Source organism: Oncorhynchus keta, chromosome 14 (genome assembly GCF_023373465.1).
Source record: "Oncorhynchus keta strain PuntledgeMale-10-30-2019 chromosome 14, Oket_V2, whole genome shotgun sequence".
NCBI lineage: Eukaryota > Metazoa > Chordata > Actinopteri > Salmoniformes > Salmonidae > Oncorhynchus > Oncorhynchus keta.
The window spans coordinates 23,903,246-23,931,032 of record NC_068434.1 but is presented as its reverse complement, the minus strand read 5'-3'; the positions used below and the strand labels follow the sequence as shown (position 1 = coordinate 23,931,032).

The 27,787-nt window shown below is 43.7% G+C and overlaps 1 protein-coding gene across 2 annotated transcripts in view; it reads left to right on the top strand.

Annotated features, from left to right (window-relative positions):
• Window positions 1-27,536, top strand: part of si:dkey-61l1.4 (collagen alpha-1(I) chain) — a 78,829-nt gene extending 51,293 nt beyond the window's left edge. Inside the window, exons 10-68 of one of the 2 annotated variants that reach the window (XM_035785240.2) lie at window positions 4,245-4,283; window positions 4,391-4,444; window positions 4,674-4,727; window positions 4,896-5,003; window positions 5,165-5,218; window positions 5,952-6,005; window positions 6,366-6,410; window positions 6,549-6,602; window positions 6,805-6,849; window positions 7,026-7,079; window positions 8,048-8,092; window positions 8,193-8,246; window positions 10,689-10,733; window positions 10,908-10,961; window positions 11,643-11,687; window positions 11,799-11,852; window positions 12,002-12,109; window positions 12,337-12,390; window positions 12,726-12,779; window positions 13,091-13,135; window positions 13,315-13,368; window positions 13,938-13,982; window positions 14,490-14,543; window positions 14,661-14,714; window positions 14,797-14,850; window positions 15,145-15,198; window positions 15,292-15,345; window positions 15,464-15,508; window positions 15,635-15,679; window positions 16,024-16,131; window positions 16,357-16,410; window positions 16,539-16,592; window positions 16,769-16,822; window positions 16,946-17,053; window positions 17,159-17,212; window positions 17,388-17,495; window positions 17,608-17,661; window positions 17,780-17,833; window positions 17,927-17,980; window positions 18,088-18,141; window positions 18,467-18,574; window positions 18,659-18,712; window positions 18,822-18,875; window positions 19,004-19,057; window positions 19,208-19,261; window positions 19,382-19,435; window positions 19,604-19,657; window positions 19,781-19,834; window positions 23,977-24,030; window positions 24,220-24,273; window positions 24,403-24,456; window positions 24,579-24,596; window positions 24,741-24,794; window positions 24,947-25,009; window positions 25,333-25,498; window positions 25,685-25,791; window positions 25,907-25,987; window positions 26,134-26,316; window positions 26,494-27,536. In XM_035785240.2, the coding sequence (XP_035641133.1) occupies window positions 4,245-4,283; window positions 4,391-4,444; window positions 4,674-4,727; window positions 4,896-5,003; window positions 5,165-5,218; window positions 5,952-6,005; window positions 6,366-6,410; window positions 6,549-6,602; window positions 6,805-6,849; window positions 7,026-7,079; window positions 8,048-8,092; window positions 8,193-8,246; window positions 10,689-10,733; window positions 10,908-10,961; window positions 11,643-11,687; window positions 11,799-11,852; window positions 12,002-12,109; window positions 12,337-12,390; window positions 12,726-12,779; window positions 13,091-13,135; window positions 13,315-13,368; window positions 13,938-13,982; window positions 14,490-14,543; window positions 14,661-14,714; window positions 14,797-14,850; window positions 15,145-15,198; window positions 15,292-15,345; window positions 15,464-15,508; window positions 15,635-15,679; window positions 16,024-16,131; window positions 16,357-16,410; window positions 16,539-16,592; window positions 16,769-16,822; window positions 16,946-17,053; window positions 17,159-17,212; window positions 17,388-17,495; window positions 17,608-17,661; window positions 17,780-17,833; window positions 17,927-17,980; window positions 18,088-18,141; window positions 18,467-18,574; window positions 18,659-18,712; window positions 18,822-18,875; window positions 19,004-19,057; window positions 19,208-19,261; window positions 19,382-19,435; window positions 19,604-19,657; window positions 19,781-19,834; window positions 23,977-24,030; window positions 24,220-24,273; window positions 24,403-24,456; window positions 24,579-24,596; window positions 24,741-24,794; window positions 24,947-25,009; window positions 25,333-25,498; window positions 25,685-25,791; window positions 25,907-25,987; window positions 26,134-26,316; window positions 26,494-26,652 (3,813 nt within the window). In that variant the 3' untranslated portion in view covers window positions 26,653-27,536. Of the gene's footprint in view, window positions 1-4,244; window positions 4,284-4,390; window positions 4,445-4,673; window positions 4,728-4,895; window positions 5,004-5,164; window positions 5,219-5,951; window positions 6,006-6,365; window positions 6,411-6,548; window positions 6,603-6,804; window positions 6,850-7,025; window positions 7,080-8,047; window positions 8,093-8,192; window positions 8,247-10,688; window positions 10,734-10,907; window positions 10,962-11,642; window positions 11,688-11,798; window positions 11,853-12,001; window positions 12,110-12,336; window positions 12,391-12,725; window positions 12,780-13,090; window positions 13,136-13,278; window positions 13,369-13,937; window positions 13,983-14,489; window positions 14,544-14,660; window positions 14,715-14,796; window positions 14,851-15,144; window positions 15,199-15,291; window positions 15,346-15,463; window positions 15,509-15,634; window positions 15,680-16,023; window positions 16,132-16,356; window positions 16,411-16,538; window positions 16,593-16,768; window positions 16,823-16,945; window positions 17,054-17,158; window positions 17,213-17,387; window positions 17,496-17,607; window positions 17,662-17,779; window positions 17,834-17,926; window positions 17,981-18,087; window positions 18,142-18,466; window positions 18,575-18,658; window positions 18,713-18,821; window positions 18,876-19,003; window positions 19,058-19,207; window positions 19,262-19,381; window positions 19,436-19,603; window positions 19,658-19,780; window positions 19,835-23,976; window positions 24,031-24,219; window positions 24,274-24,402; window positions 24,457-24,578; window positions 24,597-24,740; window positions 24,795-24,946; window positions 25,010-25,332; window positions 25,499-25,684; window positions 25,792-25,906; window positions 25,988-26,133; window positions 26,317-26,493 lie in introns of both variants that reach the window. The other variant, XM_052461383.1, reaches the window with a different exon arrangement.
• The last annotated feature ends 251 nt before the right edge of the window (window positions 27,537-27,787 follow it).

Sequence of the window (27,787 nt, the reverse complement as noted above, 5' to 3'; positions counted from 1 at the left end):
TCGTTACCTGTATTAATGGCACCTGTTTGAACTTGTTATCAGTATAAAAGACACCTGTCCACAACCTCAAACAGTCACACTCCAAACTCCACTATGGCCAAGACCAAAGAGCTGTCAAAGGACACCAGAAACAAAATGGTAGACCTGCACCAGGCTGGGAAGACTGAATCTGCAATAGGTAAGCAGCTTGGTTTGAAGAAATCAACTGTGGGAGCAATTATGCGGAATTGGAAGACATACAAGACCACTGATAATCTCCCTCGATCTGGGGCTCCACGCAAGATCTCACCCTGTGGGGTCAAAATGATCACAAGAACGGTGAGCAAAAATCCCAGAACCACACGGGACTCAAATCCTGCAGTGCCAGACGTGTCGCCCTGCTTAAGCCAGTACATGTCCAGGCCCGTCTGAAGTTTGCTAGAGAGCATTTGGATGATCCAGAAGAAGATTGGGAGAATGTCATATGGTCAGATGAAACCAAAATATAACTTTTTGGTAAAAACTCAACTCGTCGTATTTGGAGGACAAAGAATGCTGAGTTGCATCCAAAGAACACCATACCTACTGTGAAGCAGGGGGGTGGAAACATCATGCTTTGGGGCTGTTTTTCTGCAAAGGGACCAGGACGACTGATCCATGTAAAGGAAAGAATGAATGGGGCCATGTATCATGAGATTTTGAGTGAAAACCTCCTTCCATCAGCAAGGGCATTGTAGATGAAACGTGGCTGGGTCTTTCAGCATGACAATGATCCCAAACACACCGCCCGGGCAATGGAGGAGTGGCTTCGTAAGAAGCATTTCAAGGTCCTGGAGTGGCCTAGCCAGTCTCCAGATCTTAACCCCATAGAAAATCTTTGGAGGGAGTTGAAAGTCCGTGTTGCCCAGCAACAGCCCCAAAACATCACTGCTCTAGAGGAGATCTGCATGGAGGAATGGGCCAAAATACCAGCAACAGTGTGTGAAAACCTTGTGAAGAATTACAGAAAATGTTTGACCTCTGTCATTGCCAACAAAGGGTATATAACAAAGTATTGAGATAAACTTTTGTTATTGACTAAATACTTATTTTCCACCATAATTTGCAAATAAATTCATAATAAATCCTACAATGTGATTTTCTGGATTTTTTTTTTCATTTTGTCTGTCATAGTTGAAGTGTACCTATGATGAAAATTACAGGCCTCTCTCATCTTTTTAAGTGGGAGAACTTGCACAATTGGTGGCTGACTAAATACTTTTTTGCCCCACTGTCGGCCCTGGATGTCAGGAAGCTTGGCCCCAGTGATGTCTTGGGCCGTTTGCACTGCCGTACGGTCAGATGCCGAGCAGTTGCCATACCAGGCAGTGATGCAACTGGCCAAGACGCTCTCGATGGTGCAGCTGTAGAACTTTTTGAGGATCTGAGGACCCATGCCAAATCTTTTCAGTCTCCTGGAGGGGGGGAGGGTTGTCATGCCTCTTCACAACTATCTTGGTGTGTTTGGACCAGTATAGTTTGTTGGTGATGTGGACACCAAGGAACTTGAAACTCTCGACCCGCTCCACTTCAGTCCCATCAATGTTAACGGGAGCCTGTTCGGTCCTCCTTTGTCTTGCTCACATTGAGAGAGAGGTTGTTGTCCTGGCACTACACTGCCAGGTCTCTGACCTCCTCCTTGTATGCTGTCTCATCATTATCGGTGATCAGGCCTACCATTTTTGTGTCGTCAGCAGATTTAATGATGGTGTTGGAGTCGTGCTTGGCCACGCAGTTGTGGGTGAACAGGGAGTACAGGAGGGGACTAAGCATTCACCCCTGAGGGGCCCCGTGTTATAATAATAATAATATATGCCATTTAGCTGACGCTTTTATCCAAAGCGACGTACAGTCATGTGTGCATACATTCTACGTATGGGTGGTCCCGGGAATCAAACCCACTACCCTGGCGTTACAAGCGCCATGCTCTACCAACTGAGCCACAGAAGGACCACATGTGTTGAGGATCAGCGTGGCAGATGTGTTGTTACCTACACTTACCACCTGGGGGCGGCCCATCAGGAAGACCAGGATCCAGTTGCAGAGGGAGGTGTTTAGTCCCAGGGTCCTTAGTTTAGTGATGAGCTTTGAGGGCACTATGCTGTTGAACACAGAGCTGTTGTCAATGAACAGCATTCTCACATAGGTGTTCCTTTTGTCCAGGTGGGAAAGGGCAGCGTGGAGTGCAATTGAGATTGCGTGATCTGTGGATCTGTTGGGGCAGTATGCGAATTGGAGTGGGTCTAGGGTTTCTGGGATGATGGTGTTGATGTGAGTCATGACCAGCCTTTCAAAGCATTTCATGGCTACAGACGTGAGTACCACGGGGCGGTAATCATTTAGGCAGGTTACCTTCGCTTTCTTGGGCATAGGGACTATGGTGGTCTGTTTGAAATGACAGACTCGGCCAGGGAGAGGTTGAAAATGTCAGTGAATACACTTGCCAGTTGGTCAACGCATGCTTTGAGTACACGTCCTGGTAATCCATCTGACCCTGTGGCTTTGTGAATGTTGACCTGTTTAAAGGTCTTGCTCACATCGGCTACAGAGAGCGTGATCACACAAATAAACCAAATCATTTTTATTTTGATAAACGTGGTTTTCAGTGTTTGAATAGTGTGGATTTGACAGTGAAATGCTTTTGTGAGTGATGTTATGTTTGCTCTATGTCTTTTCCCTACAACATTTATCACTCCAGATTTGACATCTTCTATACAATATTTAGTCGCAAAGGTTCAGTTTGATTACATTATTTACATCAAATAATTCAATGCTTTGTTTCTTGAATTAAGTTGATTGCTGCAATTTTGTAAGTGCATCAACGTGGCAGATAAGTTACTGGAAGTATATTTTAAGGATCAATGAATCTGACACAGCATAAAAGTTGTATCTTATAATCATACACACATACACAAGACTAGTATGGATTTTATACACAAGAGCCACCTTTATCTCATATTCAAATGGATACGTTGTATTCAAACTTTACTTTCTCGAGTCGTGTTTATCTCCCACATAAACATCTTGATGTGTGATTAGATTAGGCAAGGGCATATTTTTCCATATGTAATGAAAATGTAAACCTAGGCAGGTTTTTATAGACTCAAGGCCCTCTGTGATCCTTTGGGGGTAAAACCTGCTTCCATTTCAGGGCTGGCTTGTTTAGTCCTTTCCCCCAGTGTTTTCTAGCTACAGCCTTAAAGCCTGTTTGGATGGCCACAGCTGAACGAGACTGAAGCAAGTCTCCAGCTCCATCAGGAACACTCTGATGTAGCTAACTACGGTAATGAGGCTTGATGTGTCAGCGGAGGGAGTATTGTAACTGAAACGACCAGTAGGATGCAACGGTCAGCCCATCTGCTCTGGATTCCCCCTCTCTCTCCAGTGATTAAAGGCCCTGAGCTGTGTGAATGGTCTACAGTGTTGCTGGCAGCTGGGAGCACACTGGGGGCTCTGACAGCCTATTAACCCCCCACTCACCCTCAGTTTAGCTAGGCCAGTCTGTGGAGACCCAGGTTTAGGGGAGGTCCAGGCCTCTCATCTTTTCTGAGCTTCACCTTAACTGGGCATGCAAGGCAAGCCTTCTGCCCTGGGGAGCAGAACCTGAACCGGAGCTATGGGCCAAGACAAACACTACCCAAGCGGTGGCAGCTAAGGCGGTTTCATATAACCAGCGGCCCTATGTGTAATTCTGTGGGAGTCAGTTGCCTCCAACTTCCCCAGCCCACAGCGTACAGTGACAGCATGCTCTGTGCCAATGCCACATCCCTTATCTACCATCTGAGCAGGCAGAGCGACTGCATGGGGCTCTCAACACTTTGCCCTTATTTCATTTGGCTGCATCTCAATGTAACAACCTTAAGTGTTACAAGAAATTATGGTTGAGATTTGACCTTGAGCAAACAGTTGCGTGTTTCCCTCTCAGCAGTATCTGGGTGAAGTAGCTGGCACTTATTCCATATAATGTAATCGGGTTGCAGTAGAGCCTGTATGAGCCCAAATCTACCTTGGAGCTTAACACATCTGTTCACCGAAAAAAAGAAATACATTACCGTTCCTGCCATTATATACAGGACAGCAGAGTGTGCATTACAATGTAGTTTTAACACGCTGTTGTTAGCTAGACATGGGGAAGTTGTGCTATTGTCGTAAGACAGGTTTCGTTCCCATGATGTAACTACTCTCCGTCCTATATTATGCCAATGATCTCTGCTTGTTTTTTCCAGCGATCATCCTTCTTCCATTTGCTGCGTGCAGGCTGGCCTGTAAGTATCACAACTCAGTGATGTGTGCCAACTGCACTACAGTGGGTCAAAGATGCTGTGTGTGCCTGAGTGTGTTACTGATGGACGTCTTCCTATTAAATCCTCAGACAGAACAGGGACCGCCTGGACCGATAGGGGAAATGGGCAAACCTGGCCTACCAGTGAGTGATATATCCATTTACTGTACACTAATCACAAATAAACGATGGTCATATGCCCTTACATGAATTTATCAATGCAAAGACATTCATGTAAGTGTAGGCGACGTTGGGCTAATAACTGATAGGTTTCTGATTCGATTACCTGAGCCAGCGAGAAAAATCTGTCGATGTTTCACTGTACCTATCCGGTGTATGTGACAATAAAACATGTTTTTATTTTTTTCTGCAGGGCATTCCTGGAGATCCTGGACACAGACGAATGCCAGGACACAGGGGAGACATGGTAATCTTAACAATACAACTAGCAACTTGTTATACAAATGTTCTCCTAGTGGTTAATGCACATTCAAGGCTCAGTATTGTCTACCATCCGAGATCTCCTAGTCTTCTCTGAGGTTTTGTTCTAAGCAGCTAAATGTATGAATCATGCCTGGTGTTATGTCTGTGCCAGGGTTACCCTGGGCCGAAGGGTGTGTCAGGTCGAGGAGGGACCTGGGGCAGAGATGGTCAGCATGGCCTGGATGGACAGCCAGGGCCACCGGGATTGCCTGGGCTTCAGGTAACACCAAAGACATTCACATGATACATTATTTACAGTCAATCTAAACATTTTAACTGAGTAAAATCAACTCATACAATACAAGATTTGATTAGAATGAAACAAGGAAGAAAGTATGGACCTCTATGACTGTAATGGCATGGCGGTGGTTTCTATTTCAGGGTCCTACAGGCTATAAGGGAGAGAATGCTCCTCCAGGGGAGAGAGGAGATGAGGTGAGAATACCAGTGTAAGGTACACTACATGTCTGTATGGCAAAATGCCAGATTAGTGCAGGGAAGTGGCTGTCAAACAAGCACTCTTCTCCAAACTGTGTCTATGGTCAGATCTCACAGTTCATACACTATACCCAGTCAGTGGAAACAACCAGAATGACTGTAGGTCCAGGAGCTTTTCCTGACCACAGAACCTGGAAAACCATCAGACAGGTTCTAGTAATAAGCAGTCATCATCTAGAGTCTGTTAGTTACTGTGATCTATTCCCCTTTTATGATGATGACCGATTTTGCTGTTTGGGGTTTTAGGCTGGGTTTCTGTACAGCACTTTGAGATATCAGCTGATGTACGAAGGGCTATATAAATAAATTTGATTTGATTTGATTCCACATTTGTGTGTGAAGCTGCCTGGATCCCAAACATGCCACCAGTCACCAGCTGGTGGCACTAGGGGACACCACAAACCCCATGGTTATACATGTTGGTTTATAGCAGGGGTCTCCAACCCTGTTCCTGGAGAGCTGGCCTCTTGTAAGGTTTTCACTCCAAACCGAGTTGCAACTAAACATGTTCAGTTTATCAACCAGATAATTATTAGGACTAGGTGTTCTAGATCAGGGTTGCAGAGAAAACCTACAGGACGGTAGCTCTCCAGGAAAAGGGCTGGAGAGCCCTGGTTTATAGTAACATCACTGGCACGTCTCCTGTGTCTCTCTACTCACTGAACTACAGGGTTTCACTGGCAAGACAGGTCCATGTGGAGACAGAGGGAAGACTGGAGAGAAGGTAACTTTTTAAAACTTTTCAAAATTGCTACTCTTTAAACCTTTTTTATTCTCAAAGTGGAAGTAGGCTGATGTTGTTCTGCACATGTCCACAAAGTGTTATTGCACTGCTCTCTAGTGGATGGAAACATCAATGGCTGCTTTGCTCAACACCAGACCTGGTTTCTTTTCAACTCATCCAAGCCTGTTTGGAACATGCTTGTATTTTTTTGCACTTTCACTATCAAAGGCACACTTAGAATATTTGTATATATTATATTAAATATATGAATTCACTTTTCACGATCATGATCATCTGTAGCCTATGCTTATTAATGTAGTTTTCCCCATATGTAGACATATTTCTTGCTATGTTCTCCAGGGTTCTAAAGGAGAGCCAGGGGAACCAGGTTCTGTTGGCCCACTTGTGAGTAGAACACTTTTATCCTCTGGCCCTAATTCAGCTCTCAAATGCTGATAAGTGCTGATGTTTTGACTGTACTGTGGGTAATACAGATGTGGTTTATTAAGCTTGTGCATCATACAATAACTGTTTTAATTTCAGGGGCCGGTTGGTAAAAGAGGAGTCCAAGGGTTTTCAGGGTCACTTGGGCCTCAGGTAAGACTTTGAATAACAATCAATAATCCTAATGGAACACAACTGTGTTACAATCCATGCAGCCACACTATTTGATGGTGGGGTGTTCTAGATCAGTGGTTTCCAACTCCAGTCCTCCAGTACCCTCAGCGGCACATATGTTTGTTGTTGCTCTGAACAAAAAACAACTGGTGCAGGTGTCCCTATCTCTTCTGTTTTTCAGGGTGATTCTGGGTATGATGGCGCCCAAGGTCCATTTGGGCCAATGGTGAGTGTAGGAGTATCATGCAAGCTCTTACGGTTACTATCACATCTACCTACTTTACTGCAGCAGTCAGAACACACTTGACAAATCAGTGCAGACGTACCACTTGCACAGGAAAACAATGGACGTTGTTTTTTTGTGTTTGCATATTCACATATGTACTGTATGTGCCCAAACAGGGGGCTCCAGGTGTTACTGGTATGATTGGATCACAGGGGGTGAACGGCTCAAGGGTCAGTATACTGTATTTACCAATGCACAGTGGGCAGTGGATTGATGATTGATTGGCACAGACCAGAATTGTGTAGCTGGTCTGCACTCAAAATGGAGATTCAAGGTTTCTATTTCATTCAGGAGTGGGTCGATCGACAAACATTTTGGCCTAAGCCTTCAACAGTGTCATCCTCCTTAGGTGAGATTCTTTAGTGTGAGCTCATTAAAGGTAATCACCAACAGGTGCATTCATGTGTGCTCTCCTGGAACAGACACACATGTTTTATTTTACCAGTCAAGTCCATTAAACTCAAATTCTTATTTTCAATGACAGCCTTATTCAAGGGCAGAACAACAGATTTTTACCTTGTGAGCTCAGGAATTTGAACTTGCAACCTCTCAATTACTAGTCTAAAGCTCTAACCACTAGGCTACCTGCCGCCCCTCAATAAGGCATCTCAATATACAATACATAATCTAATATTGAAACAAGTAACTTTCTTTAATGCATTGGAAAAACAATGTCTATAAAAAGTTACAGGAAAATAGGAATTAACATTAGAAGTTAGGTTCAGAACACCCCTGCAACAAGCAGCCTAGTCACAAAAAAGGCACCAAATCCAACTCCACATTAAGTCCACCTGGGTACAGTGTGCATAATATGAAAATCCAAAAGGACTCTCTCTGCAGGAAAGTTCTTTCAATATTGCCACCTCTACGTGTAGCCCAAACCTTTTCTATACCAATACACTGTCAGTTCTATGGCCCACTTCCATAAAATGTCTGGCAACAGGAGAGTGCGGACCAGCTACACAATTTTGGAATTCTATTGCATTTTGGTCGACGCACCTGAGCGCAGTGCTCACAACAACTTTAATTGACATAGACTGCATGGTATTTCATTTTATTTGACAATTAATGAAAAACAGCCATGTACAGTAACAGTCATCCTGTGTAAGGGTTTGTCCTTCTGCTGTGTTCCTCACAGGGAGAAGCAGGGCCAGATGGACCAGTTGGCCGTAAAGGGCCTCCAGTATGTGTCTTTGTTATATTCCTGTCATCGAGACTTCCTTTTTTCTTTCAGATATTTGTTCAAACTGAACTCATTCTTCTGTGTATTGTTTTTCTCATAGGGTCCCATAGGATTGTCAGGACAGAGAGGTTCTCCTGCACTTCGAGGAATCCAAGTAAGCAGGGGAGGACTTTTTTGTGATGGAAAAATAAAAATATCACAATATTATTTGTTGACGATATTATATTAATATTTGACTCCAAGTATAAATTTGTAAAAAAAACAAACAATTAAAAAGTATATATATTTGCTTCTGTAGGTAGTGTTAGCTAGCGCCAGTCTGCTGTACCTACGCCAAAATTCCAGTTTTTCAAAAGCTTGTTCTCCATTGTCTTTTCGCACTGAACACAAATATAAACTCAACATGTAAAGTGTTGGTCCCATGTTTCATGAGCTGAAATAAAAGATCCCAGACATTTTCCACACACACAAAAAGCTTATTTATTTCAAAGTTTGTGCACACGTGTTTACATCCCTGTTCGTGAGCATTTCTCCTTTGTCAAGATATTCCATCCACCTGACAGGTGTGGAATATTATATCACAACACAATGCTACAGATGTCTCAAGTTTTGAGGGAGCATGCAATGGCATGCTTACTGCAGGAATGTCCACCAGAGCTGTTGCTGCCAGAGAATTTAATGTTAATTTCTCTACCATAATCCACCTCCAACGTAGTTTTAGAGAATTTGGCAGTACGTCCAACCAGCCACACAACTGCAGACCACATGTATGGCATCGTGTGGGAGAGCGGTTTGCTGATGTCAACATTGTGGAAAGAGTGCCCCATGGTGGCTGTGGGGTTATGGTATGGGCATAAGCTATGGACAATGAACACGATTGCACTTTTTTTTCTGAATTTTACCCTCTTTTTCTCCCCAATTTTCTCCCCAATTTCTCCCAATTGTGCATCGCCCCATGGACCTCCCGGTCGCGGCCGGCTGCGACAGAGCCTTTGGCTCGAACCCAGAGTCTCAGCACAGCGCCACCCGGGAGGCCTCACAATTGCACTTTATCAATTGCAGTTTGAGTGCACAGAGATACCGTGACAAGATTCTGAGGCCCATTGTTGTGCCATTTATCTGCCGTCATCTCATGTTTCAGCATGATAATGCACGGCCCCATGTCACAAGGGTCTGTACACAATTCCTAGAAGCTGAAAATGTCCCAGTTCTTCCATGGCATGTCACACCTTGAGCATATTTGAGATGCTCTGGATCGACGTGTATGACAGCGTGTCCCAGTTCCCAACAATATCCAGCAACTTTGCACAGCCATTGAAGAGGTGTGGGACAACATTCCACAGGCCACAAGCAGCAGCCTGATCAACTCTATGTGAGGGAGAACTGTCACGCTGCATGTGGCAAATGGTGGTCTCACCAGATACTGACTGGTTTTCTGATCCATGCCCCTACCTTTTTTTAAAGGTATCTGGGACCAACAGATGCACATTTGTATTCCCAGTCATGTAAAATCCATAGATTAGGGACACATTTATTTATTTAAATTGACTTAAACGTAACATGCAACCATTTTTTTTTACTGAGTCATAGTTCATTAGTTATTATATATATATATATATATATATATATATATATATATATATATATATATATATATATATATATATATATATATATATATATATAACTAATGAACTATGACTCAGTAAAAAAAAAAATTGGTTGCATGTTACGTTTATATTTTTGTTCAGTATAAATAGTGAGCCAACATATTTTTCGCAATACATATTATATCGGCACCTAAGTATCGTGATATTATCATATTATGAGGTCCCTGGCAAATCCCAGGTCTACTAAAAATGGACCAGCCCATCTATCATTTGCCCGAAATTCCAGATGGCCAGTCCGCCACTGCAAGTAAGACATGCCAGCTAATTTGCACAGCAAATACACAGGCTCTGTGGTTATAATATTCACTTGATCCTTATGCGTTTTGATATACTGTGGCAGCAAAATTGGTGAAATTATATGATTATAGATACTCATTTTCAGTTCATACAATAATAGCACTGGTGGAAATCTCAATGTTCTTGCCAGCTACAGTAGATCTAGGAGATGACTTGTTTTCCTGGTATTCTCTCAGTAAATGTTGAGTTGAGTTTGGGGCTACCTGTTTAGTTTTTGGCATGGTCTAGTCCTAAAGACTGCTCTTGCACACCAAACGCTGGCTCCTGGCAAGCAGAGCAGACAATGGGGCTCTCCCTGAAGCCTAGTAAGACAGTGGTGTAGATGTGAAAACCTACTTTTTAAATATCCATCTCCTGGCTAGTCTCAGTCTAGTGAAATATTAGCCATATCCAGATGGCCTCATAACCATGTGATTCAGATCCTGGGACAGGCCGTATAATCATATTGTTCATTATTGCAATCAAACTGTATGATGACTTAGATGTACTTTATGACCTATTAATAAAACAGGCTCTGACATACACAATGTGTATGCATACAACTGGTCTACTTGCATATAGCCTCATCATACGTCAACATTTTATTTTGCTGAAACAGTATTGAATGTTCTCATTTATTTTGTTGTCAGGGACATCCAGGGATGTATGGTCTTCCAGGTCAAAAAGGTGACATGGTAAGTTTAGTCACGTTCATCTTCTGTTTAATAAAATTAATCTCTTGTCAAACCCCACATAGGCCCAGTCATAAATCAACCCCTGCCTCTATCCCCTAGACACTTGCTGATGGCACCTGGTAGGAGTTGGTTTAGTCTATTTGATTATGTTTGTCTATTTCTGATTCTCTAAAGGGTGAAGTCGGGCCAATGGGCATGAAGGGTTTACCAGGCCTTGAAGGGCCCGTGGTGAGTTCTTTGTGGATGAGCTGCACATTACTCTACATTTTTATTTGGATAGACATGTGGCTGCAAACACGTTTTGGGATAAAACATAAACAGCATTCTGCATGGCATAATCAACATGCCAACAGAGACTATTGTGAAAACTGATTCTAAAAGTTGTTTTAAAACTGGGTCATCAGAACAAAAAAGGTTTATTCGCCAGCTTTGTTGTTTGACTTATGGCCTCACTGCAGCAATAAAGTTCTTTAAAATCACAAATCACCATGTGTCTTGCATCTCAGAGCTGACTCTGGCTTTTATACAGAAACATATGAGTTGACTTCTCACTCATTTTACAACTCTGCCAGCTGGTATTTGACTCACATGTTTTAGCTCCTGGTTTTAGTTCAAGCTCTAAAACAACAGAAATTGAAAACATATTTTGGATATGGCAATCTGTTTTACAGGGGTTTCCTTATTGGGATGAGGGCATACCTATATTTACTCTTAACATAGTATATAGTAAAAGGGTACCCACTTAATCCCACCAAATGGGCCTGACATCCGATCTCGCTAGATACCCTGGGATACACTGTAGTGTAGAGAATCTAAAGCATCTGTGTGACTTTGTGAGTTAAACAAATCCATGTCACTGTCTCTCTACCTCCTCTCCTCTCTCTGACAAAATATCTGTCTGTCTTTTAGGGGACTGCTGGAATTCCAGGTCTGAAGGGGGCTCCAGGTGGCACAGTAAGATGTATATAATTATTCTCTTGTTTATTAAACAGGAGTGACATCTTTAGAGAGGAGTGAGGCTCTATTCTATGAATCCTATCTGAGCAGATCTGACTTTTCCTATAGGGCTTCAGAGGACTAGATGGAGACAAAGGAGATGCTGGACCCAAAGGAGACAGGGTAGAGACTTGATTATGGGTTTGGATGCAGTAGTACAAGAATCATGACTCACAAAGGCCATGTTCATGAAGATCTCGTTAAAATAAAAATGGTTGTGAAAACCTTCATATTATATGGTGTTTTGATACCATTAGTATTTTTTTCCTCAGGGTTCTGTTGGTGCATCAGGGATCCTAGGCCGTCAGGGTGAGAGGGGTCAGAGTGGCCTCTCAGGCCTTCCTGGTGTCAGAGGTCAAGCTGGCCCCCAAGGCATTCCGGTAAACATCAGGATGACACCTGCTATTCACAGCCTTTATTACTGTAACATACATTAATAACACTCCTCATCTTCCTACTGTACCTCTTCTGCTGTTATATACTGATACATGATTCATGTCAAATGTATGAAGGATTATGTTGGATACCTGTAGTTTGTGTTTATGAAATGGCACGGCTCATTTGAACCTTTGATGAGAGGGCTCTGATCCCTTTCTCTCCCATGCAGGGTGAAGACGGAGAGGTCGGCCTCCAGGGAGTGGTTGGAAAGGAGGGGTCAAAGGTCAGTAGAGTTTATCACTGTCTGGTGGAGTGATTACAACAAACTAGACTTAGACGTAGAATTACTTTATTTTTCCTGAGGGAACTTCATGTCCTGAGGGAACAACTAGAGCTCTTCTGTTAGACCTCTCTTTTGTTCTAGTCTACATGCAGCTGCATTCAATGAGCCAATATTGAATGGCCAGCTTCCCAAAGATGTCAAAGTCTTATAACCTGAGTTTCAATACAATACAATATAATACTGACAGAGTTATGTCATGCCATATTCTTGTATCACACGCCATAATACAGACTCAAAATCTTAATTTTGAATGTCTCTCTTTGTTTCCACCTAAGGGCCACAGGGGAACTCCAGGCCATAATGGGAAATCAGGGCCTAAAGGACCCAGGGTAACTGTCTCCTCAAATACAGTGTTTCCCAACTCCAGTCCTCGAGTACCCCCAATAGTAATCATTTTATTTGTAGCCCCTGATAAAGTCACCGGATTCTACTCATTGAGGGCTCAATGATTAGTTGACAAGTTGAATGAGGTATGCTTGTTCGGGGCTACAACAGAAATGTGGGGTACTGGAGGACTGGAGTTTGGAAACACTGCTGTAATAGATCATCTTTGAAGATACATTACTATACCCTCTGCTGGAAGATGTTGCTGGGACTGGGGGAATAATCACATTCTCCCTCTGATATCTTCTATTTCCAGGGTCGTACTGGACAGCCTGGTCTTTTTGGTATACCTGGAATCCTGGTAAGAGAACAGTATTCATTCTCATATGAGTATTACTTGACAGACAATCCTTGATGGATAATGTAGCTATAGTAACAATCAGCTGTCCTTGTTGTGTGATAGTAACAATCAGCTGTCCTTGTTGTGTGTGGTATGTATGCCAGACGTGTTTGTGTCTATGTCTGTGTGTTATGTTGCAGGGTTTTAGAGGCCTCATTGGGACTGAGGGTGCAGAAGGAAAGCCTGGTACACAGGTTCCCATTTTATAACTTTTAATTTTTAAAATATCAGTTATTAGAATTTTCTACTGACTCCTTATTGTCTACTGTGCATTGTCAATGCAGTTCCTTGAACAGGTACTAACCCAGCGGTTTCAATCATTATTGATAAGTAGGTTTCAGGATAAGTTCTGTGTACAGGTAGATAGATAGATAGATAGATAGATAGATAGATAGATAGATAGATAGATAGATAGATAGATAGATAGATAGATAGATAGATAGATAGATAGATAGATAGATAGTAGGATCTTAATTTGTTCATTCTTTTGTTGCAGAGAACTTTCCTGCACAACAGAACATGCAAAATTGTAGTGTATTTGAGTTTTAAAATGTCCGCTTTGAAATGTCCGACTTGATTTGCCCCTACAAAAATGTCCATTAATTATAATCCACATAATAATTCAAATTTTCCTTTGCTGCAGGATTATTTTCCTGCTGTAGAAATCTGACTAAAATTAAGATCCTACATCTGTACAGAAAATAAATGTATGGCATGATAAAAACAATATGTGTAATGTTTGTGTTGTTGTGTGTGATTGTAGGGTGAGCTTGGTTCTGCTGGTATTCCTGGAACTAAAGGACACAGAGTGAGTCAAACCCCTTTAACCAATCAGCTCTAAACAAGTAAAAGTCAACAGTAAAAAGAAAAGAAACACAAATGGCTCAATCATTGCTGAACTCTCATAAACCATAGCAATAAAGAGAGGTGTGATTGGATGTTTTTCAGATGATCCTCCTTAGACACAGATATAACAGCTTGCCTGTGGGCCTGTGGTGGCTATTGCTGTCCCAGCTCTCCTGTTTATATGAGCACCTACATGTCAGACAGATAAGACTAGATAGTGTACCAGTAAAGAGGTTTACAAGGCCCTGATCATCCCCAGGGGTTTGTAGGCTCAGTCAGTCAGTGTCTTTGTAAGACACATTCAGCATGGCACAGCCAGGGATGATCTGAGGTCCTCAACACTGCTTTGTAAAGTCTTGATACGTGATGCTGGTAGGGCACATTGAATTAGGGTATACATTTGTTGCTACAGTACATGGTCATATATTCACAAGTCAATGTGTGTTTAACCTCTCTGTCATAAATCCAGGGATTTTCAGGTCTGGGGGGAGCACCAGGACGAGCAGGTCCCCCAGGTGCTCAGGTATGTCCAACAATAAATGTCGCTCACCTATCATTGCTGGACCTGCACATTCTGTCACCCTCCTCAACCTACCCATTCTTACCCTTTATGTTTATATCTATTTCATGATTTCAACAGGGTCCTCCAGGAAAGTCTGGACAAGACGTCAGTCCTGGGCCACCTGGTGATAGGGTGAGTACTGTAGGCCAAGAGCCTCTGTCTCAAACTGAAATATTACCGACATTTCTCGTTAATGAGTCTCTCTGTTCTCTAGGGCTTCACAGGGAAAGATGGCGTGGAGGGTCGCCAGGGGCCAGTGGGCATGTATGTAAGTGTTGCCTGTCCAACCCCAACAAGGTGTTAGAGTGGGCTAGTGGCCATAACCAGTCTACATTTAATTTATCTTAATGTGTTTAGAAAAGTATTTTTATAATCCCGCTGTGAGAGGTCATGCTCTGTAGGTGTTACTGTAATCTGTTATTTTTCTAAGAAAAGTGTAAAAGATAGATGTTTAAACCAATTATTATCATCTTAGTGCAGTGGTACCTACTACTGCCAACAACCAACTTTTTGTGGAACAACCAACTGTAACCGTAACTGTGGAAACCCATTCCTTGTACAGGGCTACCCAGGAGCAGTGGGTTTAACTGGGAGACCTGGTCATTTTGGAGAGAGGGTAAGAAAATACCCCATACAGTTCTACCACATGTTAGTGTTAGTATAGTTGTTGATTTCATTGAATGCCACCTGTCTGTCTGTCTAACCTCAGGGGGAACCTGGTGTGAGAGGTCCCGCTGGTATCCCTGGGAAGAGTGGACCACCAGTGAGTACACTGTACTGACACTCACATTATGGAAAGAATAGTGTAAACTAATATTGGTGGAAATATTACACATTGATACCTTTTATTACCACGTTGATGTTTTTGATCTGTCCTATAGGGGTTAAAGGGATCTCATGGAGAGAGAGGGCCGGCTGGACCTCAGGTAAGGAAGCTCACTTTTTAAGACCATTTGACTAATACAGACTAGCTTTAGACACACTGGATGAGGTTTCCCCCTGGAGTTACAGCCTGACTCTGCCATGACGTTTTTATGGTTTATCCACCTCAGGGTCGTCAAGGAGACAATGGACACAATGGCATACAGGGGTCACCAGTGAGTAGCACTTTTAAATCATTTCCTTGTCCTCTTGTTTGGTTAGATGGCACTTTGATGATTTTGTCATTTTGTTTTCTGGAGACAGATTAATTTATGAGGTCCATGGTTGGCTGATGTGAATGTACTATGGTCCATATTTGTCTTCTGGTTGAATCAGAAGATAATACAAAAATATGTTTTTATTGTTACATACATCGGATAGGTGCAATGCAATGTGTTTTTTACAGGGGCAGCCCTGGAGCAAATTAAGGTTAAGTGCCTTGCTCAAGGGCACTGGTATTTGAATCAGTGACATTTTGTTCACTGGCCCAAAGCTTTAACCGCTATGTACCTGGTTTTAGGGTCCTCCAGGCCTACCAGGGCCAGAGGGCAAGACAGGAAAGCCAGGCCCCCCAGGAAGCAAGGGGCCTCTGGGGCCTCAGGTGCTAGCCGGACCCACCGGGTTTCCAGTGAGTGGGTACTTTTCATCTTTCTCATTGTTTAATTCCAATAAAAAAATGTAATCAGAGGCCTATCTGTATATTGGTATTATATTTGTATATTATATTATTTTTGTATTATTATATATTCTGTTGATTAAATATTTTAATGAACATTACAGATATTAACATGTATTATCAATACATGTATAGTCACTCTTGAGTCTGATAATCTATTTTATCTACTGTATCCAGGGCACTCCTGGGATAGATGGAGTAACAGGGCAGGTTGGAGAAAATGGAGTGCAGGTGAGTTCAATGCCAGCCCTAGCTCTTGTCTTTTTCTATTTTACAATGATAGATTGAAAGGAATAAAGCATGAATCATGACAGCCAGTAATGCATTGAGTGATGTACTGTACTGTTGTGTCTGTTTAGGGAGCAGCAGGGCCTGTTGGAGACAGTGGGCCATCTGGACTGGATGGACAGCAGGTGTGTGTCTGTTCTTAGACAGTCGTATACCCATCCACCTCCATTAGGACTGATGTTGTGTTTTTTGCTATTTCTTGTTTTCATGGTGTAAAGTGTGGTATATCATACAATACCTTTGCAATAGTGCTATCATGGCTGACATTGATGACCCTGTACTGTATTCTCCTGCCTCCCAGGGTCCCCCAGGAACAGTTGGTGAGGAGGGGCCATCTGGCAGGAAGGGGGAACCGGTCAGTGACATCATCACAATAGGATTTCCTCCCTTTTTCAGTAGTTCAGTTCAAATGTGTTAATTCGATCGCTCACTACTCCATCCCCACCTTTCTGACCCCATCTATGTTGCTGTGAGACAGGGAGCTCCAGGTCCCTTTGGAAAGGCAGGGCCGAATGGACTACAGGGAGAGCCAGGGCCACAGGGCTCCCAGGGGATGCAGGGTGAGCCTGGGCCAAGGGGAAAAGAGGTCAGTTGTATTACCCTTTCTACCAAGCTCATCTACAGACACAGGCTGCCATCATTATCAGCTTGGGATGTGATTATCATGGTTTTCTGTGATTGTCTGTTGCAGGGAGAGATGGGAGGTTTCGGCAACAGAGGATATCCTGGTCCTAAAGGACAAAAGGTAATGGAATTAACAGGATAACGAAGGCCTACTTAATATATGCTTTATGTGTGGTTCTATATGTATGATACAATGCCTGTTAAGATTTTCAGAAGTCTTTGAAAAATGTTTTCTTGCTCCTCTGCCATACAAATCCCAATCTGATACTTTCCATATTGTTGTTTTTCCTCTCCAGGGGGACATAGGACCTCGTGGATTTTCTTGGTTGGAGGGGCCCTCAGGAGCTCTTGGGGACAATGGGAAAAGAGGAGTGAAGGGAGAGAAGGGCTACGTAGGACTACGAGTGAGTGACTGATAAGGTGTATTCTATACTAATGTTTGATGGTTTAATAGAGGTGATGTGTGTGTGATATGTAGATTTGGCGCTTCAACAGTGTTCTGTTTCTGTTCATCAGGGCCAGGTGGGGTTGATGGGGGAAGCTGGACCATCGGGCTTGTCTGGACTGGAAGTAGGTTTGAAGTAGACTGGAGTGTATTGATAGTTAGAACATCTGTTATTACTCAGTAATGGCAATTTCTCTAATGGCTTTGTTGAATACTCTGCCTCACAACCTGTTATTGTTCCAGGGTGTTCCAGGACCTTTTGGATTAGCTGGGGCTGATGGACCACAAGGGCAGAAGGTACAGTATGATGTTGAAATTCTCTAATCACGATCGGGACAATGATGCCATATAGTATAGCTGTACAGTTACATGGAGTTGTAATTTCTCTAGGGGGACAAAGGCCCTTATGGTATGGCTGGGAACCCTGGAAACTCAGGCCTTAAGGTATGTATTGCCAGCAAAATTGTTGTTCATTTTCATGTATGAATTATAGAGAGTAATGTAACTGTAGGCTTGATTGGTTTTATTGAGCTGTTGTCTTCTAATGACAGGGGATGTCAGGCATCAGTGGAGTGAATGGTGACATGGGGAAACATGGACCAAAGGTACCTAGTATCCAAATCATCTGCCAATTTATATTGATAAGATTGTAATTAAAACCATATGCACAGCATAATATATAATAATAATATATGCCATTTAGCAGACGCTTTTATCCAAAGCGACTTACAGTCATGTGAGTCGCTTGTGTACATACATTCTACGTATGGGTGGTCCCGGGAATCGAACCCACTATCCTGGCGTTACAAGCGCCATGCTCTACCAACTGTGCTACAGAAGGACCACATCATTGATTGCACTTGCATGGTCAATTTCTGTCATAATTCAATTTTGTTGAAAATTTTGTTCAATTTTGTTGGTTTATTGTAGGGAGTGCGGGGAGGCATGGGGAGACAGGGAGAGATTGGTCCAAAGGGTTTCCCCGGACTTAAGGGGCCCAAAGATGAACCTGGAGATAAAGGAGAACCAGGAGAGCAGGTGAGGCTGATTGATATCTTTCTTTCTAGAGAACATCTAAATTGTTCATTAAGATGACGGTCTGAATGTCTCTGTCGGGTCCAGGGGCCAGAGGGTCTTCCAGGCGACAGGGGGCCCCAAGCGTCTCCTGGATTGAAGGTAGGAACACAGACACATATGAACTGTGGTGTTGATATGTCTTTGGCAACATGACATAAGTTAGTAAACATTTTGGTTGATGTTTTTTTTTACTCATCCCTACTCTTAGGGTTTGCCTGGTGAGGTGGGGCCTCAGGGAACTGTTGGCCCACCAGGACCTTTAGTAAGTGCTACAATAACGTTTTAGACCTTATATATAAATGAAACACAAATATTCCAATATCTTCACCAGAAATAAATGTCTACTGATGATGTTTTAGGATAAGTCAATATTACCCTTTTGCTCTTCAGGGACCAAAAGGTCAAACAGGCCCTGAGGGGAGACTAGGCCAGAAAGGTCAAAAGGTCCGTTTAAGCTTCACCTTTCACCCGTCTTTACATCTACATATATAGTATTTAGCACTCTGTCCCATTCTGACATCCTACCTGTATCAAAGGCCATATCATAATGTCCACTTAGTGTAGTATGTGATTGTAGGTCTTTCTTTTTGTCAGGGGTATGATGGTCGAAATGGGTATCCAGGAAAGACCGGACACATTGGAAGGAGGGTGAGAATTACACCATTGCTTATTCAGTCTCTTTTTCATATGTTAAAAATGTATCGTTCCAACTAATATGGATCTGAATTCTTCATTTGATTCTAAAAGCTGTTTTTGTTCCCATGTAAGGGGAATAGAGGAAAAACTGGAAGCAAAGGCTTAGGTGGAGAGAGAGGAGAAAAGGTCAGTAATCACTATTGACCGTGAGAAACTCTGGCCCGATTTTGCATTCGCCATAACATACAGTATAATGTTTCTTCACCTTGATAATATGTTGCAGTGGTGAGAGTTTGTGTAAGGTCAATGGGGCATCACATTTTAATCAGGATTTGACCTTTCTTTGGCCTACAGGGAAAGAGGGGAGATTTTGGTTCAACTGGGCCTCCAGGAAGACAAGGGCCTTACGTAAGTTATTTGATCTGTTTTGGAAAGGCTGTGTGCACTTTTCAATGCCAGGAGGATTAGCTGTATAACTCAATCACTGGGTCCCCAAAACTCAGCAAATAACGTCCCTTGTTTCTCTCAAAGGGGACACCTGGCTTACACGGGGAGAAGGGTCTAATGGGTGGACCAGGTATAGAGGTAAGACCTTGACTGAAGCCTCAACAGATTCCAAGAACACAGGATGAGATGTTACTATCCTTTGTGCAAGCACTTCCAAGAGTTAATGAACAGTGAGCCTGGTGAAACTTGGGGAGCGCATCGTCAGTAGTGTACCTTTGGTTCCTAGGGTGTTTCGGCCTTTCACACTATACACCCTCCCCAAAGGCGGCCAGCGACAGGGTGATCAATCCTACGCTTGCGTCCCATTCCCAATTAGTCATAGGAGTTGCCTTGTTGTTGATAGCCAACATCCCATGGGACTATGCATGGCAGGGGCGTCCTCCTCCCTGAGTCAAGCATTGTTGACCGCATACCTCCTGGCCCTCTCACTTCGGGGCCCAGCTGGGGTCTTTCCTCTTCATCCAGAGCCACTGACTGCTGCCTTCTGCCGCCTCTGATACAGCTTTGATTGCCGAACGCTGGCTCTGGCCCTTAATTCCCAGGTCTCTAAGCAGTCTGGTTGTAGATGTTGCCACAAAACCTCTGCAGCCCACCTCCACTGGTCGGACTTCTGTGTTCCAGCCATGATGCCGTGCTTCGGCAGCTAGATCAGCATAGCGCAGATGTTTTCGCTCATAAGCCTCATCTACTGAGTTTTCCCAGGGTACTGTGAGCTCAATGATGAAGACCTTATTGAGTGAACGGGACCAGAGCACCATGTCAGGTCTTAGGGTGGTGGTTGCGATCTCCGGAGGAAACACAAGTTGCCGGCCAATGTCAGCTAGCATTTTCCAGTCGCGGGCCAAGCGCAGCTGGTCTCGCTCTAATGGTGTAGAGCCGCTCTTCGGTGGTTTAGCCCCTTCGCTGACAAAGTTTGTCCGTAAGGAGTGTGATGCTGCTGTGGGTGGTAGGGAGTTGGTGGCAGCTCGCTTGTCCTCCAGGGCGGACGCAAGGTTTTTAAGGACTTGGTTGTGACGCCAAGTGTAGCGTCCTTGGGTGAGGCTTGTTTTACACCCTGTGAGAATGTGCCTGAGGTTGGCTGGCATGGAACAGAGGGCACAGTCCGGATCTTCACCATACCATTGGTGAAGATTAACTGGTGTTGGAAGGACGTCATATGTTGCTCTGATGGAAAAGCTCAACCGCCTCGCTTCCATGGCCCACAGATCCTTCCAGCTGATCTTCCTCTTCTCCACACTGTCCCATCGAGTCCACTGTCCCTGTTTGGCAAGAGAGACTGCCTTGGCCCACCTTGCAGCCTCCTCCTGATGGCGTACTTCCTGCACTACCATCTTCCGCCGCTCTGGTGCAGTGGCCTTACTCCAAGCAGCACGGCTAGTTAGCCCAAGGCCTCCTCTCCCTTGCTGAACATGACCCACAATGTCAGCATGTCTGAGGGCTGCTGTTGCCTCCTGGACTGCTTTTTCTGGCCTCCATTTGCGCCCAGTTGCCAAGGTTGGCGCGTTGTTGCTCACCACTGGGTCTTGTCATCTGGAGCCTGGTTTTTGCACACTTGAATTCCTCTGTTAGACTGGTGAGGGGCAGCTTGAGGACACCATCTCCATAGAGGCCTATGGTGGTAAGGCATCGTGGAACTCCGAGCCACTTCTTTAAGTAGCCTGTGACTCCTCTTTCCATCTTCTCCACTGTTGAGATTGGAACCTCATACAGTGCTAAGGGCCACAACACCCGGGGTAGGAGACCAAACTGCAGACACCAGGCCTTTAACTTTCCAGGTAGCTGGGTGTTGTCGATGGACTGTAGGCTACTACTAATGTCTTTGCGCAGCTGTTGCACCTGGTCTTTGTCCTTCAGGCTTGCATCATACCACCTTCCAAGGCTTTTTACCGGCTGCTCAGACACTGTTGGGATTTGGTCATCTCCGATGAAGAATTTCAGGTCAGAGAGTACTCCCTTCACAATCGAGATGCTGCGTGACTTGGATGGTTTAATCTTCATACGGGCCCAGCTGATGTTTTCCTTGAGTTTTCTGAGCAGTCTCCTGGTGCATGGGACAGTGGTGGTCAATGTTGTAATGTCGTCCATGTAGGCTCTGAGTGGAGGGAGGCGGAAACCAGAGTCGACTCGCTGTCCACCAGCAACCCATTTTGAGGATCTGATGATAACCTCCATTGCCATTGTGAATGCCAACGGAGAAATGGTACATCCCGCCATTATACCTACATTCAGGCACAGCCATGAGGTGGTGAACTCTGAGGTGGTGAAGCAGAACTGCAGATCCTGGAAGTACGACTTCACCAGGTTTGTGATGGTGTCCGGTATGTGGAAAAATCTGATGGCAGACCACAGGAGTTCATGGGGCACAGAGCCAAATGCATTGGCGAGGTCGAGGAAGACTACATGGAGGTCCCTTTTCTCCACCTTGGCCATTTGGATCTGGTGCCAGATCATGCTGGAATGTTCCAAGCAGCCAGAGAACCCTGATATTCCTGCCTTCTGTACAGATGTATCGACATACGCATTCCTTTGCAGGTACTCGGCCATCCTCTGGGCAATGACCCTAAAGAAGATTTTACCCTCGACATTCAGTAAGGAGATTGGCTGATGTTCACTGCATCCTTCTCCTTAGGGATCAGGACCCCGCCTGCCCTACGCCACACTTTGGGTATTATCTTCTTCTGCCAAGCTGTTCTCATAAGCCTCCAGAGGAACCTCAGGACGTCTGGTGCGTTCTTATACACTTTGTACGGGACTCCATTTGGCCCCGGGGCTGATGCTGTTCTTGCCCGTCGAACTGTGTTTTCCACCTCTTTCCATGTCGGAGGGCTGGTCTCAATATGATGTTCCGGGGGTTCAATGGGTGGGATATCTGATGGGATGGCCAGATGTTCATGTCGCTTTGAGTCAAAGTTTGTTGTTCTCAGGTGCTCCTCTAGGTCTTTCTTTGTTGTTTTTAGAGCTCCACTTTTTTCCTTTGTGAAGAGACTTTTAAGGAACTTGAAGGGATCTTTATAGAATCGAGTTCTAGTTTGTTCTTTCTTCCTTCTGCGTTTCCGTAGGTTCTCTGCTCTACGGAGGGATGCCAACCGGGTTTTGATGTCAGCCTGAAGTGCCTCTATGCCCTCCTTTTCCACTTCAGAGGCCTTCTTCCACTGTTTCTTAAGCTGCCGCCTTTTTTGAACGAGGCGCTTGATTTCTTGTTGCCTCCTGGAAACTGGTGGCGTTGGAACCTTTCTCCCGCCTTTTGCCTCTTCCACTCCAAATCTTTCTGTCCCGTACTCATAGATGATGACCCCCATCCTCTCCAACTTCTTCTCCACTGTGCCTCGAAGTTTCTCAAGGGTCAAGGTAAGGTCAGTATTCACTGTTTCCCACAACTTCTTGTCACTGGCGCCAGGCCACTTCACATACGGTCTGTGCCCTGGTAGTCTCCTCTCGACTGCAGGTCTGGGAGGCTGGGTGAGTTCCACTCCTGTTGTTGGTTCCACCTCAGTTGCTACTTCGGTGCTTGAGTTTACGTCCTCCATGACAGTGGTACTGATGCACTGCAAACTATGGTTTGCGTCCAGTTGCTGTGCTTCATTTGACTGATTTGATCGCTTTCGCAGAAAGTAATCAATGCGAGTTCTCTGTCTCTCTTTACCCAAACACCCCTTCTTCCCCTGGTGGGTCCTCAACCCATGGTGTGACGTAACTTTCCTCCAACCACAGACACATACCTGCATCTGTTTGTGGCCCACTGTTGCAGCAGAACTTGTGACAGTTGCTGTGGTGTTCCCTTGTGCTGTGCTCTCATTACTCGTAGTCATTTCCAGTCCAGTCGTTACCATGTTGTCAGCCGATGAGTCATCTTCCGCCCCCGCTCTCGCAGACTCTAGGGGTATTCTCGTACGTTGACTTTCTGTAGCTAAAGCGGGTGTTTCCAACATACTGCGAAGCATGGGAAACTACAGAAATGGGAAGCTACCCCATGACTGTCCCAGTGGGGTCTATTCCCTCCTGTCAGCCGTCTCTCCGTGCCGCCACAAGGACTTTCCCCTGTTGTTAGCTGATCTTTCGCAGCAGTCACTGGACAAGTCCAGATATTCAGATTCCAAGAACACAGAATGAGATGTTACTATCCTTTGTGCAAGCACTAACAGGATTATGATATGATTGAAGAAGTACAGCACTTTGAGCTCATTTTATGTGACACTAATATATTTCCCCTAAACTTACAGGGAGAGAAGGGGAAGATGGGATTAACAGGTCCTCCTGGAGGTCAGGGGTTGAAGGTACTTTTGAACTCATTTATCCCAAGAAGCATATTACACTTGAGTCAGATGTACTAAAAATCTTAATGTAGATTCACTATGGATGCATTTTGCCTCCATCATTCCCATGTTCATATCCCTATACATTTCCTGTATGTAATAATGGACCCAGTTCCATGATCTATTGAGTCAGTTGAGTGTCTGTTTCAGGGGACACAAGGCCCTTTGGGTCAGACAGGGAGGGCTGGTCTAAAAGGAGAACAAGTAAGATGCACCTTCTAGTATCTGTCCGTCTAGTGTGTTCCGACTCAGTGTTCTGTTAAGTATTCATCATTAATCGTGGAATTGCTATTGAGTTGTATTGACAGTGATTTATGTGTTCTGTCTTTGTAGGGAGACATTGGTCCTCATGGGGAATGGGGGACCCCAGGTCTACCTGGACTGCCTGTAAGTTGTCCTTTTTCAGAAATATGGTACTGTTATTACCCTTGTGTTTCTGAAAATATCGTAAACATACTTATACAGGAAAAAAAGTAAATGCTAATGTGATGAATTGTCTCTTTCTATAGGGTTTGTTTGGAGAAAAGGTATGTTTCTCTAAATACAGTTCTCTAAATACAAATACACACATTTGTTCTGTTTTTTATTTCATACCTTTGTGTCTTGTCAATGAATTGTTTGGAGATTGGGGGATTGACTGAGGGCACTGACTAAATTTGCCTAATTGTCAGGGTCTAAAAGGATTTGCTGGAACAGCAGGTCCTGTTGGAGTGAGAGGCCTGCCTGTGAGTATGACCCTACTCACATCACAAAACATTACAGTAGCAGACACTTTACATCTGTTCAATGAAATCAAAATAATTCCTGACCCAATCTGGCAACCCAGGGCAATGAGATTAATTTAGATATTGTGTTTGTTTTTCCTTATTTATGTCAGGGCCTCCCTGGACCTCCTGGCCCCCCTGGAACCTCTCTGAATCTCTCTCTGGCACAACTCAAGGCAAGTCGTTGGTAATCTATCCAAGCACATCCAAATACTTCCATTTTGAAACTAAAGCCATTTAAAGAAATAAATAAATAAACCTTTATTTAACTAAGCAAGTCAGTTAAGAACAAATTCTTATTTTCAATGACGGCCGAGGAACAGTGGGTTAACTGCCTGTTCAGGGGCAGAACGACAGATTTGTACCTTGTCAGCTTGGGGATTTGAACTTGCAACCTTCCGGTTACTAGTCCAACGCCCTAACCACTAGGCTATCCTGCAAATTTAGCCATAACTATTTATATTACAACACCTCCTTGTTTCACCCCCTGCCTGATCAGGACTTCATGTACCTGTCAGACAAGCCCAACTACCTCCTGATCCAGACTCTGCTGGATTTATTGCACCAAGAACTGCACTTGCTCATAGATCCACCAGACGGCACTAAAGAACACCCGGCTACCACCTGCTTGGAGCTCTGGCTCTCCCAGCCCAACTTCACTAATGGTATGCGCTTTTTCCACAATGTGAAGACTTCTCTGTTATATTCTAATACCACAATATTGGTATCAGACATTTTAAAGCATCTTAAATGTACAATATGCTTATTGGATTTGTGTGGGAGCGGTTGTACAGCAGCAGAGAGATGGAACCCTGCTCAGTTTCTGATGTAAAGGTTGTTACATGTTCCAGGGATGTATTACATTGATCCTAACCAGGGCAGCCCAGCTGATGCCCTTCTGGTGTACTGTGACTTCACTGCAGCACCAAAGACCTGTCTGTCTCCGCTCCAGCCTCAGGTACTTGCACACACACTTCTGGCTCTGGGACACACTGAACTTTAGATCTTATATAATATGGTAATAACATATGCTAAATGTATGTAATAACATATGAAATACATTCGAACTTCAGGTGCCAGTAAAAGCATGGCTGAAGGATTCTGGGACAAATAACTCATTTCATTGGTTGAGTTCAAAGGAAAAAGGCTTTCAGGTAAGCCTCAAATCCAATCATGATTCTCAAATCGAATCAAATCAAAGTTTATTTGTCATATGCAAATGGTACATGTGGTGTACACAGTACAATGAAATGCTTTTGTGTTTCTGGTTTGATTTCCTTCCTTCCATGCCCTCTCCCAGTTTGAGTATCTAGGACCCGACGTGGTGCAGATGAGATTCCTGAGGTTGAACAGCAGGCTCACCAGTCAGAACATCACCTACTCCTGCCAGCCTGGGAACAAACAGGGACCAGGCGAAAGAGAGGTGAAGTTCCTGGCAGACACACAAAGACAGAGTTACCTGGGGACATTACAAGATTGCGTGGTATGTTTTTAGACTACCCTATAATGATTACCATGTACTGTATTAGATTGTGGTGGTGGTGGTGGTGGTGGTGGTGGTGGTGGTGGTGGTGGTGGTGGTGGTGAGGAGGGAAGGCTATTGAGAGATGGTGAAGAGAGTCACTTCAATACTTAATGTACTTTGTGTTTCTCTTGGCAGCCCTCTGAGGAGCTGCATTCCGGAGGCCGTCGTGAGGCGGTGTTCCAGTTTGAGAGTGAGGACTTGGATCTGCTTCCCCTGAGAGATCTGGCAGTGTTCGGCAGCAGTGACCTCACACAGGAGTTTGGATTCACTGTTGGGCCTGTGTGCTTCAGCTAAAGGAAGAGAGACACTCTCTAAGGACGGATAAGAGCAGAGACAACAATGAGACAACCACCAGCCAGTGGGGAAATGACCCAGAGAAATGGGAGAGAAACAGATACAGAGAAAGACGTCAGCATCTCTCCTCTTCTCATGACATTCTTGTTTATTGCTATGACAAAGTAGACGTACCAACCAACAGGAAAAAGTGTCTCTTTTCTCTATCCAAAGATTGACCAGTTACAAATATGAACTGGTTAGTCTCTCCATTTTCAGAGGCCAGTGATATTCTTGAGAGAAATTATCTTTGTATTTTTGTTTACACTGATTTCACTGGTGATATTGAAACATGCTTATTTATGTAATTGGTTTAAATGACCGAGGTTTCTTTAAATGCTAAAGGTTGCTATAATTATTTTTTTCACGTTACCCATACTTAATTCAGGTATGTTCTTGATGAAGAGCACTGTGGTTTACACATTAACCTTCACTGCTGCAATTTAACAATGTGTCCCAAATTGGAGACATAGCTAAATCTCTATTTTATGAGCTCCGTGCTCACTCTACGTCATTATATACACACATTCCAATATTGATCCCTTGGTTTTGACTATTATTAGGAACTATGACAATGAATTGTCTGGTGATAATATTGTATGCATTATTGCATCACCTGATAGATGCAGTAACCTAATCACCATTTGTGAAATTGTGATGTTTTGATTTCTGTTAATACAGAGGAACAATGCAGTACTGTAAAAAAAAAAGTGTTTTTACGTTTTTCTTCAGTTTCATCCTTGTTTCAAGATATGTATTTAATTGTGTGATTTACTTAATTTATATGCTGGCCATTTTCTTTGTTGTTTTTCTTTTTAATTTTGAATAAATAGCAATCATTCATATTCTCATGTTTTGTATTATGCCCCCGAGATAATAGTACTTTTGTTGTTAGACGGAAATGTATGAATAAATGAAGGGACTGTAATAATTAATTCCTGATGAATTGGTATTGCCGTATGGCATATTACACACAATTTATTGAGCACCCAAACCATTTGAAAATAAGCTATTTTATTTTCAGTAAAACTTGAAACAATTGAAAACGATGTGATTTGACTAGATTCGAATGAAAATGAACTACTGATGTTTCATT